Source organism: Arvicanthis niloticus, chromosome 8 (genome assembly GCF_011762505.2).
Source record: "Arvicanthis niloticus isolate mArvNil1 chromosome 8, mArvNil1.pat.X, whole genome shotgun sequence".
In the NCBI taxonomy this organism is placed as follows: Eukaryota; Metazoa; Chordata; class Mammalia; order Rodentia; family Muridae; genus Arvicanthis; species Arvicanthis niloticus.
The window spans coordinates 87166699-87185665 of NC_047665.1; the positions used below are offsets into that span (position 1 = coordinate 87166699).

General features: G+C 49.5%; 1 protein-coding gene across 3 annotated transcripts in view; it reads left to right on the forward strand.

Moving 5' to 3' along the window:
• Dnmt1 (DNA methyltransferase 1) overlaps positions 1-18967 on the forward strand; it is a 47168-nt gene that overhangs the window by 21914 nt on the left and 6287 nt on the right. For all 3 annotated transcript variants that reach the window (XM_034510633.2, XM_034510636.2, XM_034510635.2), the window contains exons 11-29: positions 58-98; positions 1099-1180; positions 4594-4658; positions 4926-4968; positions 5061-5141; positions 5222-5331; positions 7822-7940; positions 8167-8259; positions 9052-9203; positions 9449-9636; positions 9730-9910; positions 11800-11897; positions 12092-12239; positions 13487-13602; positions 13716-13917; positions 14005-14141; positions 14591-14764; positions 16317-16535; positions 17957-18149. In XM_034510633.2, the coding sequence (XP_034366524.2) occupies positions 58-98; positions 1099-1180; positions 4594-4658; positions 4926-4968; positions 5061-5141; positions 5222-5331; positions 7822-7940; positions 8167-8259; positions 9052-9203; positions 9449-9636; positions 9730-9910; positions 11800-11897; positions 12092-12239; positions 13487-13602; positions 13716-13917; positions 14005-14141; positions 14591-14764; positions 16317-16535; positions 17957-18149 (2442 nt within the window). The remainder of the gene's footprint in view (positions 1-57; positions 99-1098; positions 1181-4593; positions 4659-4925; positions 4969-5060; positions 5142-5221; positions 5332-7821; positions 7941-8166; positions 8260-9051; positions 9204-9448; positions 9637-9729; positions 9911-11799; positions 11898-12091; positions 12240-13486; positions 13603-13715; positions 13918-14004; positions 14142-14590; positions 14765-16316; positions 16536-17956; positions 18150-18967) is intronic.

Here is an 18967-nt window from a genome sequence, read left to right on the forward strand (position 1 = left end):
ACCCTGCTTGGCCTCTGAAGTAACGTTGTTTTCTTTTCATTTCCTCCGTTTGCTCAGGATAAAAGAAGTTCCAGGTCCAGAAGCCAACCCAGAGATCTGTAAGTGTCAAAAGCGCTTGTGCCTTGCTAACTGTTAACTCCTAAAGCCCTGCTAGGGAGAGTATCTGAGTAGACAGGGAGACTGGGGCAGTTGGGGCCCTAGCTCAGGAACCTGTGAGGGTTCGCTGGGCCACCTGAAGACCTCTCAGAAGGAATTCTGCCTTCAGAGTTGTTATGATTTTTGGTTTAGAGGTGAAAGTGTTGAACTGTCTCATGGAGCCCATGCTGACCTTGAGTTCACTGCCTCTACTTTCCCTAGGCTGAGATTATAGGTGTGCACCACCGTGGACTTAAAAGTTTATGTGTATCGGTATTAATGGCTGCATATGTGCCATTCTTCAGATCCCTGGATTTAAAGAAGAATGTTTTTATTTATATACATGTTGGAGTCGGTTACATGCATGAAGTGCTCTCAGAGGCCCCAAGAGGCTTTTTAATTTCTTGGAGCTGGAGTCACAGGTGAACTGACCTGTCATGGGTGCTGGGAACTGAACTTGGGTTCTCTAGAAGAGCAGCAGGTACTCCATTTCTCCAGCCTCTTCGTTTGTGTTTGGTTTTTCTTTTGTTAGTACTGAGAATCTAATGCTACCAAGAGGTCCCGGTGTGTTGCCCAGGCTACCGTGGAACTCATGATCCTTGTTAGCCTTCTAAGTATTAGGGTCGCAAGTGTGAACTACTATATATGGCAGTGCTTGCTTTTGTGTGTTTGTCTAGTCAGGAGGTTGGCAGAGTTTCTCACTGAACCTGAAGCTCATGGATGTGCTTATGTTAGCTGGCCAGTAAATCCTGTGGATCCTCCTGTCTCTACCTCTCCAGCACTGGGATTACAGCCATGTGCCTGTTGTGCCAGCTTTTGTAGATGCTGGTGACCAAGCTCCGGTCCTCATGCTTTGTAAGGCACCTTAGGCTCTGGGCTGTCTCAGCTGCTGGTGTCATTTTCAGTAGTGAGCATGCTGGGGTTGGTTTCAGAGCTAGCGTTTGCTGTGTTACTTGTTTGTAGAGCTGCCAGACGGAGAACCAAAGAAGCAGAACCAGAGCAGATAGCTCCAGAGACTCTTGAGGACAGGGACGAGGATGAAAGGGTAAGTGCTCTGGCCCTTCTCTTCCTTAACATTTTGTAAAAAGCACTGTTGTGTGCGTCTGGGTGTCTTGCCTGTGTGTATGTCTGTATACCACATTTGTGCAGTATCCACAGAAGCCAGAAGAGGGTGTGGGATAACCTGGAACTGGCTGTGGGTGCTAGGACTTGAACCTGGGTCCTCTGAAAAGAACAGCCAGTGTTCTTGGTTTTGTTTTGTTTGTTTGTTTTTGAGACAGGGTTTCTCTGTGTAGCCCTGGCTGTCCTGGAACTCACTCCGTAGACCAGGCTGGCCTCGAACTCAGAAATCCACCTGCCTCTGCCTCCCAAGCGCTGGGATTAAAGGCGTGCGCCACCACTGCCTGGCACAGCCAGCGTTCTTAACCACTGAGCAAGTCTTTAGCTTCACTTCTATTTTACTCATTTTTGTGACAGGGCCTGGTTGACCTCAAACTCTAGAAGTCATCCTTTGGTTGCTACATGCATGCCATGCTCTATGGACACCCATACATATGCATATGCATACAGAAGATAGATGTAATTTTAAAATCTCTTTAAGCTGGAAGAACCTGCTCTGAAAAGAGCATATAGCACAGCACATAAAATACCAGCACATACCTCGTCTGCTCCCACACTCCTAGTCGAAGGATTTATTTGTATTAAGATAAGGTCTCCTTAAAACATGCCTGGCACTTCCATTGTTGCACACAGGTGTGTCCCATGTCAGTTGGCTTCCTGTGTGCTGTCTTTGACAGCATGAACTTAAGATCTAGACTATGTGCAGTTCTGTGCTATTCCCAGGAGTATGTTCCAGGAAATTAATCATTAGGTGATTTTTGTCCCTAACAAGTAAAAATGATGGCATGTGGTTAACAGAAACAAAGGTGCCAGATGACCACAGAGCCCGCATCACTGTCATCTGCGCGGTCCATGCTGACCAATGCATCATTATGTGGCTCGTGATTGTGTTCGTTTCAGATTTGGTACAAATCGTGTAGAGGGTTTACTCAGCGTGGGCTGTGGTTTGTGGAACGTGTCCTGTGGTTTTACAGCTTGATTGTCACTTCTCTGGCTGTTTGTGCTCTCTAGGGATTCTGGGGTGGTGAGCAAATGCTGAGATTTTAGCCCAGGCTCGGGCACTGTGGGCTTCATCTGTCCGCTCAGCCGCTTGTATCATTTGTCTTTTGATGAGAGCCAAGTTCTCTGCCACTAAGCCACAGCATCAGTTCTGACTCAGTGTTGTTTGTTAGTCTTTGCTTTTGGTTTTTTGAAGCAAGGTCTTTTTCTGTAGTCCAGGTTTACCTTGGTCCCCTGCCGGAATGTGACATGAGCCGCCGAACCTCCCTCACCTAATGTCTTTTTGATGCTTTTACCTAAAACTGACCAGAAGCTGCAGAGGGCAAGAGGCTCATTCTCTCCTTTGCTGGTTTGTGGGAACTTACTTAAAACCACGGTTTTTGTGTGTAACCTCTGTTTGAAGCTTGAGCCATATTTATTTCTTGCTGCTTGAAGTAATGGGTGTCTGTGGTCAACAAACCTCGGTGACTAGTTGTTCATGAGACTAGTTGTTCATGAGGCCACTCTTGTCATTTAGCCTGTGCAAGGCTCTGGATTCCATACCCAGCATTGCAGAGTGGAAAAAAAAAACGAGGTGAAAGGTTGAGAAGGAGCCAGGTATGGTGGGGGGCTAGCTGCTTTCAAATTGCCCAGGAGGCCATAGTGAGCTCCAGGTCATCCAGTGGTACATACCTATGACCACTGGCCACCGTACTTTCACAAGATGCCACAAGAATCATGGTAGCACCTCCATGTTCCGAAAAGCAGCCAACAGGTCAGCATCTGCAGGAGATAGGGCTGGCTAGAACCAGAACTGGGAAAACCAGACTATCTTCCACAAGTAGGACTACGTATTTGAATCATGCAGCCTATATAACACTTGGTTAATGATGGATTGCAGATAACAGTGGCCCTGTGACCATCACCTAGTGTTGTATGGGTCCTAATTTGAACTGTAAAAACAGCATCGGGAAAGCAGGGCATGTTGGCTCATGCCCATAATCCCAGCATCAGGAGGCCGAGGCAGAAGGATCTAGAATTCAGTGTTGACCTGGGCTACATAGCTAGAGAATTTTGAAGGGGGGGGGGGGAACCTAGAGACTGACTTGACAGTTCAAGGAAGCTTAGTTGAAGTACACATACCATCTAACCTCCCTAAACCAGGTGGGTACCCTCCCTAAACCAGGGACACAGGAAATGAAATGGTAAGACAGGTATCAGACAGAATAGCACTGTCTCCAAATGCTTCTGTAAAAGCCATAACCCAGGGTTTCTGTCCCTGGAGCCTGGACTGCTCGGGGACCAGCAGGTTTGACATCGTATGGGGCACCAGAGTTCACTCCAGCTCCTTCCTTTACTTACCGCTTACACTGCCGTTCTAATTCCATAGCTCACTAGAAGCAGTAAAGTAGCTGCAATCCCATAGGCAAAGGGCAAGAGACAGCCAGATGTTTTGATTGGAGGCCAGCCTGGTCTAGTTTGAGACTCTCAAAGTAGCAACGTATCTAATCTTTTCTTACTGAAAGGAATTCTGAATTGCACTGATCTTATGCTGCCTTGCCCAGGAGATGCCTCTGATGTGCATCTCCAGTAAATCATGTATTTTTTGAACTTCATGATTTCAAGCGGTCCTTGTTTAGGAGAACCCCACAGTTAGCTACTGGAGAGGCTGCTCTGGCTCCCAGACTGCACCCATGTTGCTGTGTCCTCACATAGCTTTGCACAGCACAAGGAGACATTGGGCTCTAATGTCCTTCCCCTTCCCACAAAAATGGCAGTTGAGGTACATGCCTTCAATCCCAGTATCTGAGACGCAGAGGCAGGCCAGTCTGAGTTCGAGGCCAGTGTGGTCTATGGAGTGAGTGCCAGGACAGAGTGGCACAGAGAAACCCTGTTTCAGAAAGTGAAAAAGGTATAGCTTCTCTCTTAAGTGCCCTGGCACCTAATGTGTCCATGCTGGGGGCACTTGCTTATTCTTTTTTCTTTGTTTTTGAGACAGGGTTTCTCTGTTCTGGAACTTGCTCTCGAAACCAGGCTGACCTGAAACTCAGATCCTCTGCCTCCCAAGTGCTAGGATAAAGGTGTTGCCACCACTGCCTAGCTTTTTTTCTTTCTTTGAAATAGGGTCTCAACAAGTATCCCAGGCTGACTTCCAGCTCACAGTCCTAGGCTTCTGAGTAGTGGGGTTAGGGCAGACTTAAGGGATTTGGACATGGGCATAATTTGGGCCTCATTACCTGACCTTAACCACCTTTCCTCCTGAGTTTTGTGATAATCACATAAAAAGTTCTTAACCTTAAAGTGCCTTCCAAACCAAGAGGTGTCCTGACCCTCTCTGTTCTTCTTGCTCCCTTTGTTTAGGAGGAGAAGAGACGAAAAACAACACGTAAAAAACTGGAACCACTCACCATTCCTGTACAGAGCAGGTGATTGCTGTAAGACTGTTCTAGAAAGTGGGGTGAGAGGTGGCTGTTAGCAAGCTGCCACAGCAGTCTTAGCTTCTGTGGGAGTGCAGACCAGGACACTCTGCTTCTGCTGGCCACGTTGATAGAGGGTCCCTTAGACCTCAACATCCTGGCAGGCACTGTGCTTATTGGCACCAACCTGCACTTGGTTAGGGGGAGAGGAGGCAAGACTGATGGTGGTGTAGTTCTAGTTGATGAAATGGCCAACAACCTTGTGCTTCCTTCCAGAGTGGAGAAAAAAGCAGCTCAGAACAAAAGTGTGATTCCAAAGGTAAGGGCATCTGCAGGAATGTGGCCAGCAGTAGTATAGCAGTATAACTGATGTCGGGAGCTGCCCTCAGGCTATACCTGTCTTTCCCACAGGCCAACCCCCCAAAGTGCCCTGAGTGTGGCCAGTACCTAGATGACCCTGATCTGAAGTACCAGCAGCACCCTGCAGATGCTGTGAGTCCCTTTCTGCCCTCACCTGTCCCTTTATCCCCTGTCACCTGGTGCCCGTGTCTCAACTGTCCCCTGTCCTTCAGGTGGATGAACCCCAGATGTTGACCAGTGAGAAACTGTCCATCTATGACTCCGACTCGTCTTGGTTTGATGCCTATGATAACTCTCCCATGCATAAGTTCACTTCCTTCAGGTAATCACCATGCTTGACTGCCTGTGGTGATGTCCTACTCTTAGGTGCCCATATTCGGGGCATCCAGATATAATCCTTGGTCCTAACACAGGGCTTCTCATGATGCTCGTCCTTTACACAGTCAAGAGGCCGACTGAGCGTGGGTGGACACCGACCACAAGTTGTTTGTTGTTGTTGCTGCTGCTGTTTGCTGGGTTTCCTGGTTTTGTTTCTGAGACAGGGTTTCGTTTAAGCAGTCCAGCCTGGCCTCCAACTTTGACAGGTAGTGGCTGACCTTGGTCTCCTGACTTTTCTGTAGTTCTGGGGAGCCAGAGCTCACTATGCTAGGCAGGCTTTCACCAGCTGAGCCAATTCCTAGCCCCTGGTTTTGTTTTCTGTTTTGTTTTGTTCCAGACAGGGTTTCTCTATGTGGCCCTGGCTGTCCTGAAACTTACTCTGTAGACCAGGCTAGCTTTGAACTCCCAGAGATCCACCTGCCTCTGCCTCCCGAGTGCTGGGATTAAAGGCGTGCGCCGCCACCTCCAGACCTGTTTTGGGCTTTTGAGACATAGGGTCTTTAACTATGTCACCAGATTGTCTTTGAGCTCCCTTCAAAGGGAGCTCTCAAGTGTTGAATTCCAGGTGTGCCACCACTGAGCTAAATCTACCTTCCCTCCTTCCTTCCTTCCTCCCTCCCTCCCTCCCTCCCTTCCTTCCTTCCTTCCTTCTTTCTTCTTTCCTTTCCTTTTTTCTCCCCTCCCCTCCCCTCCCTTGCCCTCCCCTCCCCTCCTTGAAACCAGGACTCACTATGTAGTCCTGGCTAGAACTCTTGAAATTGATCAGGCTAGGCTCAACTTGGATCCTCCTGCCTCTGCCTCCTGAGTACTAACTGGCACTAAAGGTGTTCCCCACTGTGCCTGGCTACAAGGCCTATCTTTGTTGCTGTTCTAATGTTTTTTACTGTGCTGGAGCTGGGACCTAGGGCCTTCTGCACTCTAGGCAGTGAACTCATCCCAAGCCACGCCGCCAGGTTTGTTGGCCGCTTGTGGTCAGTGCAGCTCTGTAAGTTAAATCTTTAGTCTGTGCCATTCGGAAGCTCGTCCTTGTGCTCACACAAGGACCAACTCTGCAGGGTGCCAAATCCACAGGTGTAGCACCTCAGAGCCTTGCCGCCTTGTCACAGAAAACCAGTGGCTTTCTCAGATGATTTAATACTTGCAACCCAAAAGCACTTTGGATTTGGGTTGTTTTGCAGTATTGGTGTGTTTATCACAAGGCATCCTGGGATCACATCTAGAAATGATACTAGAGTTCAGACTGGCCTCCTACCTTGGACACAGCTGTCTAGGCCAGGCTAACTTTGAGGTTTTTGTTGTCCTCCTGCCTCTGCCTTTCAAGGGCTGGAGTTACAGGTGTGTCCACCATCCATAGCTCAGACAGTATCTCTTCAGTGCACTGGGGGTTTGACGGCTTCCCTTTGTTTGGAAGGGTCAGAACGTCCGTTCCTGTGGGCTGTGTACTCCCATGCTCACCGCTGGGACTGTGGAGTTCGGGTTGGTAGTACTCAGCCTAACAGCCCTAGGTAGTGAGGAGCCCGAGGAGCAGAGAAGTGACAAAAGCAAAGTTGCAGTCAGGATGGAGGCCTGACATGAAGAAAGGCCTTAGCATGAGGGCCGGTGGGCACAGTGAGGAGGCCAAGGCCCTCTAGTTTGCCTGAAGGCTCAGACTGGGCCTGAACAATCAGGGCAGTAAATGCAGAGGCCATAGTGGCTGGTGGAGAAGCAGGCCTAAGACGTGACCAGGTTGGGATACACAAGTCCTGGGCTGTCTGTAGTGGAAGGACCCCCCTCAGAAGCACCCATTGGCATCCCAGTAGGCATTACTCTGGGTGCTCTTATAATGGTGACCACACCATGGGCTGAAGTACCTAGGGCCATTTGGGTCAAGATCCCTGAGTGTGACTGTCGATATTCTTCCTACCAGTTGGCTGGTGACTGTTCTCTCCTCCCTGCCCCGGGAACGCTGATTCCCATAAAGGATGCTGTCTGCCAGTGATCTAGAGGGCTAGGCCCTAATAGGCAGGAGACCTGAGGGGCCAGTTGAAGCCGGCCCTGTAGATAGCAGTCAGCAGTGGTCTGACTGTGGTACCCTCGGAGCTGAGGTGGGCTTCCTTCAGTGAGTTATATAGCCAGCTCCCAGGTGGAGGAGAAGCTGGGAGCCATAAGGGACTCTGTGTTGGCTGAGTGACTAGTAGAAACAACCCTTGGGCAGGATCAGGCCTGGTACTACAGTGTTCTTTTTAGTCTGGAGAGTAAACTCCAGTTTAGTTCTTGATACCTATGTAGGGCAGCTCACAACCAACCACTTACAACCCCAGCTTCAGAGGACCCTCCGACCTTGGTATCTGCTTGTAGTGCAGGAGAGGGTGTGAGAGTCACTGTTGGGTGAAAGACTGGTTTATGACTCTCAGTGTTGGGCTGGGTGGTAAAGTGATGTTTGTTGTCTGTTCAGTGTGTATTGCAGTCGAGGTCACCTGTGTCCCTTCGACACTGGTCTTATTGAGAAGAACGTTGAACTCTACTTTTCTGGTTGTGCCAAAGCAATTCATGACGAAAATCCATCTCCAGAAGGTACGTGAAATGTTCAAACGAGGGTTGTTTCAAGAAGCAAGCAAATTTAGGAGGCAAGATATCCCATGGGAGGTACTGCTTCAAGGGAGAGCTCAAAGTTCTGCCATTAACTGGGTAAATGACCTTGGAGAGGCAGCATGCTGGCTAGGTCTTCTGCCAGTGATGTGAGTTGTGAGTCACCATGTTTTTAGTCTGTTTCTTATAGGAAGACATTTTTTTTCTACAGGTGGAATTAATGGCAAAAACCTTGGGCCAATCAATCAGTGGTGGATCAGCGGCTTTGACGGCGGCGAGAAGGTGCTGATTGGCTTCTCCACCGGTGAGTCACCTGCCCGGTCACAGGCATCCTGGACCCTCTTGCCTCTCTGGGCTTGATGGGCTTCAGGCAGAGGTTTTATCAGGCCTGGGGGGATCCAGTGACTAGTGTTCATAACTGGCCTGGAAGCGGATCCTCTGGTTATACAACAGTCAGTGCTTACAATTTGAATGGGTCCAGAGCTTCGCTAAGTTCCTTTTCTTCTGGCCCAAGTGGTACTAGCTAATGGAGAAGTTGGGCTTTTGGGGTTTGGTTGTGGGTTTTTTGTTGCTTTGGTTTTTTAGGTTGTAGGATACATTTTAGACTCTTCTGGAAGCTTGGAAGAGTCATACTTGTCCCGTGTTCAGCCTGGAGGCCATCAGTTTTGAGATGGCCTTAAATTCTTTTCCTACACGTACTGTGTATGGGTGAGTGTTGTGCACCATAGCATGCGTGTGGGGTCATGTAGGACAACTCGTAGCTGACCCTCTCCCTCTATCATGTGGATCCCTAGGATCCAACTCAGGTTGTCAGGCTTGCAGATTAGTGTCCTTACTGGTGAGTCATTTCATTGACCCTGAAACAGCATTTTAAAGTCTTACCTGCTGGACAAAGCAGACCCTGTTGTCCTAGCTACTCAGGAGGCTGAGGAGTTCAGGGCTAGCCTAGGCCACGTGACAAGACCCCAGTACTTAAACCAAGCAGCTGTGTGCGTAAATGACAGGTGTTGGAGGAGACAGAAATGCTAGCCAGCCTGACTGGACTGGTCATTCCTCCATAGTCTTTAAAGCCACAAGTTGTATGTCTCCTTCCTAGCATTCGCTGAGTATGTTTTGATGGATCCCAGTGAGGAGTATGCGCCAATATTTGGGCTGATGCAGGAGAAAATTTACATCAGCAAGATTGTGGTTGAGTTCCTGCAGAGCAATCCTGATGCCGTCTATGAGGACCTGATCAATAAGATCGAGGTGAGAGCTCTGTCTTCTCTGTGGTGGGTTTGGATCCACATACGAGAATCTGCTTCCCCTAGAAGAGCTTTGGTAGATGAATGAAGCAGGCCTGGGGTGGGACACAGTTGTAGAGTCCCTGCCTAGACTCCCCGAGTGGGGGTGGGGGCTGAGGTACATTGCAGTGGTACTAGGTTCTCCCTCCCCCAGCATTACAAGGAAGCAAAGTATTAGAAACATCTGATCTTCTTTTCTTCCCCCTAAAGACCACTGTCCCTCCTTCTACTATTAATGTGAACCGGTTCACAGAGGACTCCCTCCTGCGCCACGCCCAGTTTGTGGTGAGCCAGGTGGAAAGTTACGACGAAGCCAAGGACGACGACGAGACCCCCATCTTCCTGTCTCCCTGTATGAGAGCCCTGATCCATTTGGCTGGTGTCTCCCTGGGACAGAGGTAAGGCTGTAGCAAGAATCCGATGGGAGGCTTGAGACCAGAGGAGGCAATCTCCTGTGTTTGGTTCCCTGAAATGGTGGCCATTTCCCTCAGGCGAGCATCAAGGCGTAACATCATCAGTTCTAACAAGGAGAAGGACAAAGCTCCCACAAAAGCCACCACCACCAAGCTGGTCTATCAGATCTTTGACACTTTCTTCTCAGAGCAGATTGAGAAGGATGACAAGGAGGACAAGGAGAATGCCTCGAAGCGCCGCCGGTGTGGCGTCTGTGAGGTGAGTGGGCCACCCTTAGCTCTTCTTTTGGGGTAGCTGCCTGCATTAAGGGCCAGGTGGACAGATAGGGAGGGTTGAAGTCAGAGTGTCCAGGGCCTTTGGTTTGGATGATGCTGTTGGCTTCAGAGAACCTGTGTTCTCTGAGAGATGATAGCTCTGCCTCTATTTCCTGTGGGTGTTAAGAGAACGGACAGCTGCCAGGCAGTGGTGGCTCATGCCTTTAATCCCAGCACTTGGGAGGCAGAGGCAGGTGGATTTCTGAGTTCGAGGCTAGCCTGGTCTACAGAGTAAGTTCCAGGACAGCCCAGGCTATCCAGAGAAACCTTGCCTCAAAAAAACAAAAAAAAAAAAAAAAAAAAAAAAAAAAAAGAAGAGAGAGCATTCCTGGGATTCTGTCTAGACTGAAAGTGTACATTTCTCTCAGTTTAGATTTTTGACTGTAGAAGCCTCTCTGGGTTTACAGACCTGTGCCACCATGTCTGGCTCTTGTGAATTGTGAATCCTTATCATATAGACAGCCTTGGAATCTACCTTATATCACATGAAACTAGCAAACCCAGGCTTCAAATAATGTGGTGAAGCTACACATGGAAGCACAGGTCTGTGATCCTGGCACTTGAGAAGTGGAGGCAGGAGGATCAGGATTTCAAGGTCATTCTCAGTTTTATAGTGAATTTGAGGTCAGCCTGGGCTGCCAATTTATCATAAACTATAGCCTACATATGCACATGTGTTTTGAGGCACTTCTGTGGAGAAGGCTGACCTGAAACTGCTAGAGTTCCTTCATCTGCCTTGTGTGCACTGGTTACCCGGGTATGTCCTACCATGCCCAGACCTGTGATGTCAGCCTGTCCTGACAGCAGCTTACTGGGCTCACCTTGTCTCAGGCTGTAGAGGGACTTGGGTATCCTACATGTGCTGTTCTGGCAGCTGGAGTTTTATTTTCTTCAGAGAAAGTCATGTTTTGACTTTCCCTGGGTACAATAGAGCTTGGCGGGTTTCCACGCCCCATAGTGGCATGTCCTTTCTCTCATGACAGCCCTCAGGATGCCCTGCCCTCGCCATTCCTTGACTTTTCTCAGTGTCCTGGTATCTGATGTTTATTTGTTTGAAGGATGTCTTTTTGTTGTGGGTGATGGTGGTGTGTAGTGGTGGTGGTTTTTAAATGGAGTGGGTGCTTGATGGCCCTGTTCGGTTACCTTGTTCTCTGGTCTGTTTTTTGTTATGGGCTGTTCCTACTCATTGGTGGGGACTCCGGTAGCTCTGTGACACCTCAACAGAGCTGCTCGTGAGCTTCTAAGGTGTGTCCTCTCCAAATTCTCAGATGCACACACCCCTTCCATAAGGGTATCGTGTTGTCGTGGCATCTGTATATGCCCTTTGTGAGCAGCTGGATGGCTTGATACCTAATACAGGTTAAAGCCATGTGTGGCTGTCATGCTGTAGTGCTCAGGGGAAGGGTGAGCAAACTGTTCAGCACAAAGCCAGATGTTTCACACTTAACATCTTTCATTAGTGAGGTGTTTTCATGGGCTAAGTGTGCATATGAAGGTCAGAAGAAACTGTGCAATTGGTTTTCTATCTTTCTGTGAGTCTTGAGTGTTGAACTTTGAGTTATAAGGCTTGGCACCATTACCCACTGGCCCTGCACATGTGTATTTTTGAAAGTTATTAGAAGTTCCTGGGCCTGGGTGTGATGGCACACAACTTTAATTCCAGCATTCAGCTACAGGCACAGGAGTATCTGAATTCAAGGCCAGCCTGATCTACATAGTGAGTTCCAGAACAGCCAGAGCTTTGTAGCGAGACCTTGTCTCAAAAACAAAAATAAAAAAGCCAAACAAAAGATGAAAGTTCCTAATTAAGAATTGCTGATTGATATTTTTCAGGTCTGTCAGCAGCCTGAGTGTGGGAAGTGCAAGGCGTGCAAAGATATGGTTAAATTTGGTGGCACTGGGCGGAGTAAGCAGGCTTGCCTCAAGAGGAGGTAGGCTATGCTATGTTCCACTCACATAACCATGGGGCCAGGGAGGCTAAGGCAAGTGTCCCATGTCGTGTCCTTCAGGGACTCGGGGTGGAGCTGACTGCTTTTCGCTGGGTTGACTGCGATGTGTGTTCTTCAGGGATATGAGGTGGAGCGGACTGCTTTTCAATGGGGTTGACTTCAGTGTGTGTTTACAGGTGTCCTAATTTGGCCGTGAAGGAGGCAGATGATGACGAGGAAGCCGATGATGATGTGCCAGAGATGCCATCACCCAAAAAGTTGAATCAAGGGAAGAAGAAGAAGCAGAATAAGGATCGCATCTCCTGGCTTGGGAAGCCTGTGAAGGTGAGGCCCCCTTTGTCTTTCATGCTGGTTGGCCTGTGGAAGAAGGGCCTCTGCCCAGCTGCTGTCCCCTTTCCTTCCCTTGTTCCTGAATCTGAGAGTGGAATGCAAGGCCCCAGGCATGCTGGGCTAGAGGTCTGTACCTGACTGTGTCTGTAGCACAGTAGTAGCTCATACGCTGGTACCCTTTGTGATGGTCCGTTTCCACCTCCCAAGTGCTGAGCCATGTGCTGCCCTGTCAGGTTGTTTCGTTGCTGTTTTTATAAAAATTAAGCCTGGTGGTGGTGGCATACACCTTTAATCTCAGCACTCGGGAGGCAGAGGCAGGCATATCTTGAGTTCTAGGCTAGCCTGATCTATACAGCATATTCTAGGATAGCCAAGACCAGGGAAAGATCAGAAGCCTTGGACTTTTTGTTTTGGTTTGGAGATAGGATCTTACTGTATAGTCCTGGGTGAGTTAGAACTTTTATTTTTATGAGTTTTAGATTTATCATATGTAGATGACTGGGGTTAGAAGAAGGTATGGAACCGTCTAGAACTGCAGTTTAAGTTGGTTGTGAGCCACTGTGGGTGCTGGGAACGGAATCTGTAAGAGCAGTGAGCGCTCTTCTCCATGGAATTGCATTTTCTTTTCTTTCTTTCTTTCTTTTTTAATCTTAGTCCTTTTTTTTTTTAGCCTTCCCAGTGTTAGGATTACAGGCATGTGGTACCAATCTCAGCAGCTTGTGTCTTTGAGTCAAAATTTTTTACTGTGTAGCTCTGACTGGCCTGGAACTCAATGCAGACTAGGTAGGCCTGCCTTTGCCTGCAAAGTGCTGGAATTAAAGGTGTGGGCCAGAACACCTGGCTTTTTTTCTTTTATTACATTTACTCGAGTTTGCTGCAGCACGGGTGTGTCGGGACAGATTGCATGAGTCACCAGTCTCCATCTTCCATGTTGGTCCCACAAATCGACTTTGGAGGCCAGCTTCTTTCTTTATCCACTGAGCCATCCCATCCTCCTTGACTTAATAAATCAAAAGTCGTCTTTTCTTTTTTTGGGGGGTGGGGGGGTGGGGTGGGTTGGGTTGGGTTGCTAGGGATGGAGCCCAGAGTCTGGTATCTGTTAAGTTTGCTTTGCACTGCTGACCAACACACCCTTAGTCCCAAGTAATTTTCATAGAAAGTCAGGGAGCGCCGCCACCCAGGTTAAATGTAGTGAGAGCCTTGAATATGACTGTCACCTGAGCTCTGTCACTTGCTCTCAGATTGAAGAGAACAGAACTTACTATCAGAAGGTGAGCATCGACGAGGAGACGCTGGAGGTGGGCGACTGTGTCTCCGTCATCCCAGACGATTCTTCCAAACCATTGTATCTAGCCAGGTGTGTGCGCCTGCCTTTTCTCTCAGTCACCTCAGGTCCAGTTGTGTCAGAATAAACCGCAAGTTCTGCTGTTACATGAGATGTCTGCTCCCCGTTCTGTCTTATGGCTACAGGGTCACAGCACTGTGGGAAGACAAGAATGGCCAGATGTTCCATGCACACTGGTTCTGTGCTGGGACGGACACAGTCCTCGGAGCCACCTCCGACCCCCTGGAGCTGTTCCTGGTGGGCGAGTGTGAGAACATGCAGCTTTCCTACATCCACAGCAAGGTTAAAGTCATCTACAAGGCGCCTTCTGAGAACTGGGCCATGGAGGTGAGTGCCTCCTCTCGCCCCCATACTCTGTCTTCCATACTCCGTCCCACTATTAGAGCTGGGGCTGACATGAGCCTGTTTCCATAGGGAGGCATGGACCCTGAGACCACGTTGCCAGGGGCTGAGGATGGGAAGACCTACTTCTACCAGCTCTGGTACTGCCAGGAGTACGCAAGGTTTGAATCCCCACCCAAGACCCAGCCGACAGAGGACAACAAGCACAAGTAAGTGTGGGAGCCAATCGTAGGCCCTCCCCGTGCCCGGCCCTGCTCTGTGGTGTCAAGAAAGGCTTACTTCTCAGTTGTGTTCTTTGCTGACCAAAGAGACCTAACATCACGGAGATGTTTAAAATGTATGGACCACTTGAGGTTGCCTTGAGCAAGGTGTGGCCTCTGTTTAACAGTACTCATTTGTGGCACTGGGTTGTAGCCTCGGGCCTTGGGCACGCTGCCTGAGCACACTGCTGTTGGTGTTCACAGTCTCGGGCTTGTGTCTAGTGTTAGTTTCTGTCTTTGAGCTGTGGTCCCCAAGAACTGTCTTCAAAGTGTAGACATGGAAAAGGGGGTAGTTCTTCAGACACCTGCAGCTATGTTCTTGGATTTCAGTGGCTGCTACCGGCATCATTCTGCCACCTGAGAGCCTTGAGTTTCTACTCTTGCTTTGGCTTCTGCAGATTCTGCCTATCTTGTATCCGGCTGGCTGAGCTGAGGCAAAAAGAAATGCCCAAGGTCCTGGAGCAACTTGAGGAGGTGGATGGCCGGGTCTACTGCAGTTCTATCACCAAGAATGGTGTTGTCTACCGACTGGGGGACAGTGTGTACCTGCTTCCTGAGGCCTTTACTTTCAAGTGAGTACCCCATGTTCCAAACCAGTCATCAGCTGGCTTTGTGATATTCCCAGCTGATCCCCTAAAGCCAGTGTTAGACCATCACTCTGGTTTCTAGTGAGAAGCTGATAGGCCAACGACTGCATTTCAGTTCTAAGCTCTTAGCTTTATTACTGTAACAAAACCCCTGGTGTAGCTGAGTTGTAACAATGGAAGCCATTGGATTTTGGAAGTTCCAGTACAAGGTTGGGCAGATATCACTCTAAGCCTGAGGGTAACAGAGCTCATGTCATCTGGCAAGTAAGTGAAGGAGAGAAGAGGTTCTGTTGCCACTGTCTCCTTGAGGGCGTACCCTCAGGGACATTCCTCACCTTGTAAGTACTCCGTCTTGCTGATAGTTCAGCCCTGGGGACCTGGCTTTCTGTGCACTGCCTTGGGAGTCTCAGCATCTGAGTCGTGAGGCTGTGATGCTGCACAGTCTGTTCCTACCTCAGCTCTGCCTCTCAACATCCGTGAGGCCTCGGGCTCTGTTGTCCTCCCTGTAATCTTTTTCCTGAAGCTGATGGGGTCTTGCCTGCCAGAACTTGAAGGTCTGAGCCTGTTGAAAATGCAGTGCTCTCCCCATGGTCTGGCTAATGAGATCTTTTACTGTGAGCAGGACACCTCGGAATCCATCACCTTTACCCTCCATCCACTCTGTGTCCTCAGCACTAAGAAAAGTTGGAATCGCAGCTCGAGTTTACCAAACCATAGCTCAGCATCTACTCTTGAGGACCCATTTCCCTAGTGCCCAGTGGGACCTTAATCCCCAAATTCAGCTTGGTTGTTTTGACCTGTGGAACTGCTGAGGAATCAGGTGGTGCCTCTGTGCTTCTGGTGCTGTTTTGCCAGCCTAGTTCTGCTTGTCCTCTACAGGCTGCTCCCCATGGTGTCGTGTACCAGGTAGAGGCACAGCATGTAGGCCACACATGGGTTCTCAGAGGGGCCTCTGGGACTGCAGCAGACTGTAGAAGCCTAGATAGGAAAGTCAAGGCAACTGCTAGCCAGAGTGGGCAGCCAGCTTTGTCATGGGTTAGACCAAATTCGGGCTTTCTCAGGTTCCATCCTTCAGCACCACATTTACAGCCGTTCTCCATAGTCGAAGTGAGAGTCGTGTCACCTGGGAGCCCTGGGGTCGCAATGGGCTTCTCAGAATGCAGTGGTTATTTTGTTGGCTGACACCTGGGGAGATGGTATGGTGTCCTCTTGAAGCTGCTGTTCTTAGTCAAGTCATCCTGTGACATTTGTTTGTGTTTGCTGACAGGATCTTGTCACAAACCAGAAATGCCACATGGCTGGGGGGCAGGTCCAGGTGGGCCTCCTGACCCTCCTCCATCAGTCCCAAATCCAAGTGCAAGCATACACACCCGCCTGAGCTCTGGGGATCGGGTGGCGTTTCAAACTTTCCATGAGATTGTATTGTGTTATCTTTCTTTAATGGTACTTGGATGTGATGAGGACTCTGCTTACTCCAACCCATCACCTAGACTCCAGCCCCGGGCCCGGTCATACCCTCCACTATTCCTCTCTGCAGCATCAAAGTGGCCAGCCCCGTGAAACGCTCAAAGAGGGATCCTGTGAATGAGAACCTGTACCCCGAGCATTACCGCAAGTATTCGGACTACATCAAAGGGAGCAATCTGGACGCCCCAGAACCCTATCGCATCGGCCGGATAAAAGAGATCCACTGTGGCAAGAAGAAAGGCAAGGTCAACGAGGCGGACATCAAGATCAGGCTGTACAAGTTCTACAGGTGGGCGTGGGCTCTGCCTTCCCAAGGCCTTTCCAGAAGGCTCTGCTGGTGGAGGTGGCTTCTGGCTCTCCCGAGGGCACAGCTGTATTTGCTGAGTTGTATCTTTTGGGCTTTCCTAGTTGTGGACCAGTGGGGAACCTGTGTCTGACAAGGACCAAAAGCTGGGGCAGAGGAATGTGTCTGGGTCCTCCTTCCCAAACCGTTCCCTTTGTCTGCTCGCCCATCGCCCTCCCCGGGCCTGCTCAGCACCACACACACACACACACACACACACACACCATTGTGCATTCGGGCGAGCTTTTGCCTTCCTTGATTGTGAATGCTGGTTGACAGTGTGAGGCTAGCCTGGCCTAACATAGTGAGTTCAAGGATGGCCAAAGCTATACAGAGAAACCCTGTCTTTGAAACAAAACTGGGTTTCATTCTGGAGTTCAGGCTCTCCTGAAACTATGTGGTCCACTCCTGCCTTGTTCCCATATTGATCCTCCTGCCTCAGCCCTCAGTCTTTCCCTTATAAAAATCCTGTAACTGGAAGTGATGAGGGACTTCTGTGAAAGCAGACTGTTCCAGATGGACCAGTGTGTGCTTCACAGCTGGAACTTGAGGTCCCTGTCTCAGCATTGCAAGTGATAGGACAACAGGCACCTGCTATACACCGGATTCTCCTGGAGTCTTTGTAATAATATAGTTACAAAAGAGCAGGGCACTCAGCTTTGATGGGTGGGATGAAGGCAGAGAGCAGAGATGGTGCCCAGGAATCCCATTCCTGCTGTGGTATTGGGGCCAAGTACGGGTGGTAGCCATCCAGCTGACTGGACTGGATGTGGGCTTTTTTATGGTGCAGTTTATAGGTTGAGCATCCTCAAACCAAAATCCTCAAATTCTACAGCCAACCTCGTCTTACAGGCTGCCACGGATAGACGGAGCGCTACATAGGGGCCAGAGAGATGGCTCAGTACTTAAGATTGGATGTTTGCTTTCCAGCACCCACATGGTGGCTAGAGTCTTCTGTAACTCTGATTCCACAGGACCTGATGCCATCTTCTGGCCGCCATGGGCACTGTACAGGCCTGTAGCCAGACATACATGGAGACAAATTACCCGTACCTATTTAATAAAATGAATACATCTTTTTTAAATGCTGCCTAAAGTGACCTGGGCGACTGGAATGGTAGCTGATGTTTGTGGTCCTGTTGCGGCCGGGGGATCACTGAGTTGGAGGTCGGCCTGGGCAGCAGAGCAAGAGACTCTCAACAAATGAAAGGCCTTGAAGCTGTGGTGTGAGGTGTACGAGACTAATAAGATTCGTATTCTCCGACTCAGCACCCAGTTGCTGGTTCCAGGCATTTTAAACGAGGGTGCTCTGGCCTGTAATTATAAGTTTGTGGTAAAGTAGTACCCACCTGGTATCCTCCTCACAGGCCTGAGAACACCCACAAGTCCATCCAGGCCACCTACCATGCTGACATCAACCTGCTCTACTGGAGTGACGAGGAAGCTGTGGTCAACTTCAGCGACGTGCAAGGCCGCTGCACTGTGGAGTACGGAGAAGACCTGCTGGAGAGCATCCAGGACTACTCCCAGGGGGGCCCCGACCGCTTCTACTTCCTCGAGGTGTGGAGCACAAGAAAGTGGCTCAGGCTGGGCAGGGCTCGGCGGGAGACAGAACCTTTGTTCAGCGGACACTAGGCTAGGTCCTGGGGATGTCAGGACAGGACATAACAAAATAGACTAAGGAAGCAGCTAATACGTGTGTAGGTTTTATTAATTTAAAAAAAAATTTATTTTCATGAGAATTGGTATTTTGCCTGCATGTATGTCTGTGTGATAGCAGATCCCTGAAACTGGAGCTATAGACAATTGTGAGCTACCATGTGGGTGCTGGGAATTGAACCTGGGTCCTCAGAAAGAGCAGCGACGACTCCATCTCCCCAGACCTGTTTTTATTGTTTTGTTTTCTTTGAGATGGGGGTCTCGCTGTGTAGCTATAACACTCTATATGCAGATGACGCTGACCTTGAACTGATAGAAATCCTCCTGCCTCTTCCAAGTGCTGGAATTAAAAGTATTGTGTTCTCTCTTGCCCCGGCCCCCACCCACCCCCACCCCCATTGAGTCTTGAGTGTGGGATTTTGGCTTTCAAAGAAAACAGTGCAGCTTGGGGCTGTGGCTTGATTTGTGTAGCTCTTGCCTGGCACACATGAGTCCCTGGGTTGGGTCCCGACACTGTATAGGCTGGCCATGATGCCCAGCCCTCGGGCTGTGGCCGTGAAGGCAGGATTGGGCATTGACAAGGGTCAAGGTGATGGCTAGCAGGTCAGTTGTTGACCGTGTAGGGTGTTAGGGCAGAGCCGCATATCCATGCCCACGGGTCTGATAGCAGGTGCTTCTGGACAGTCAACACGTAGCTTTTTAAGAGTAGTGATCAGAGC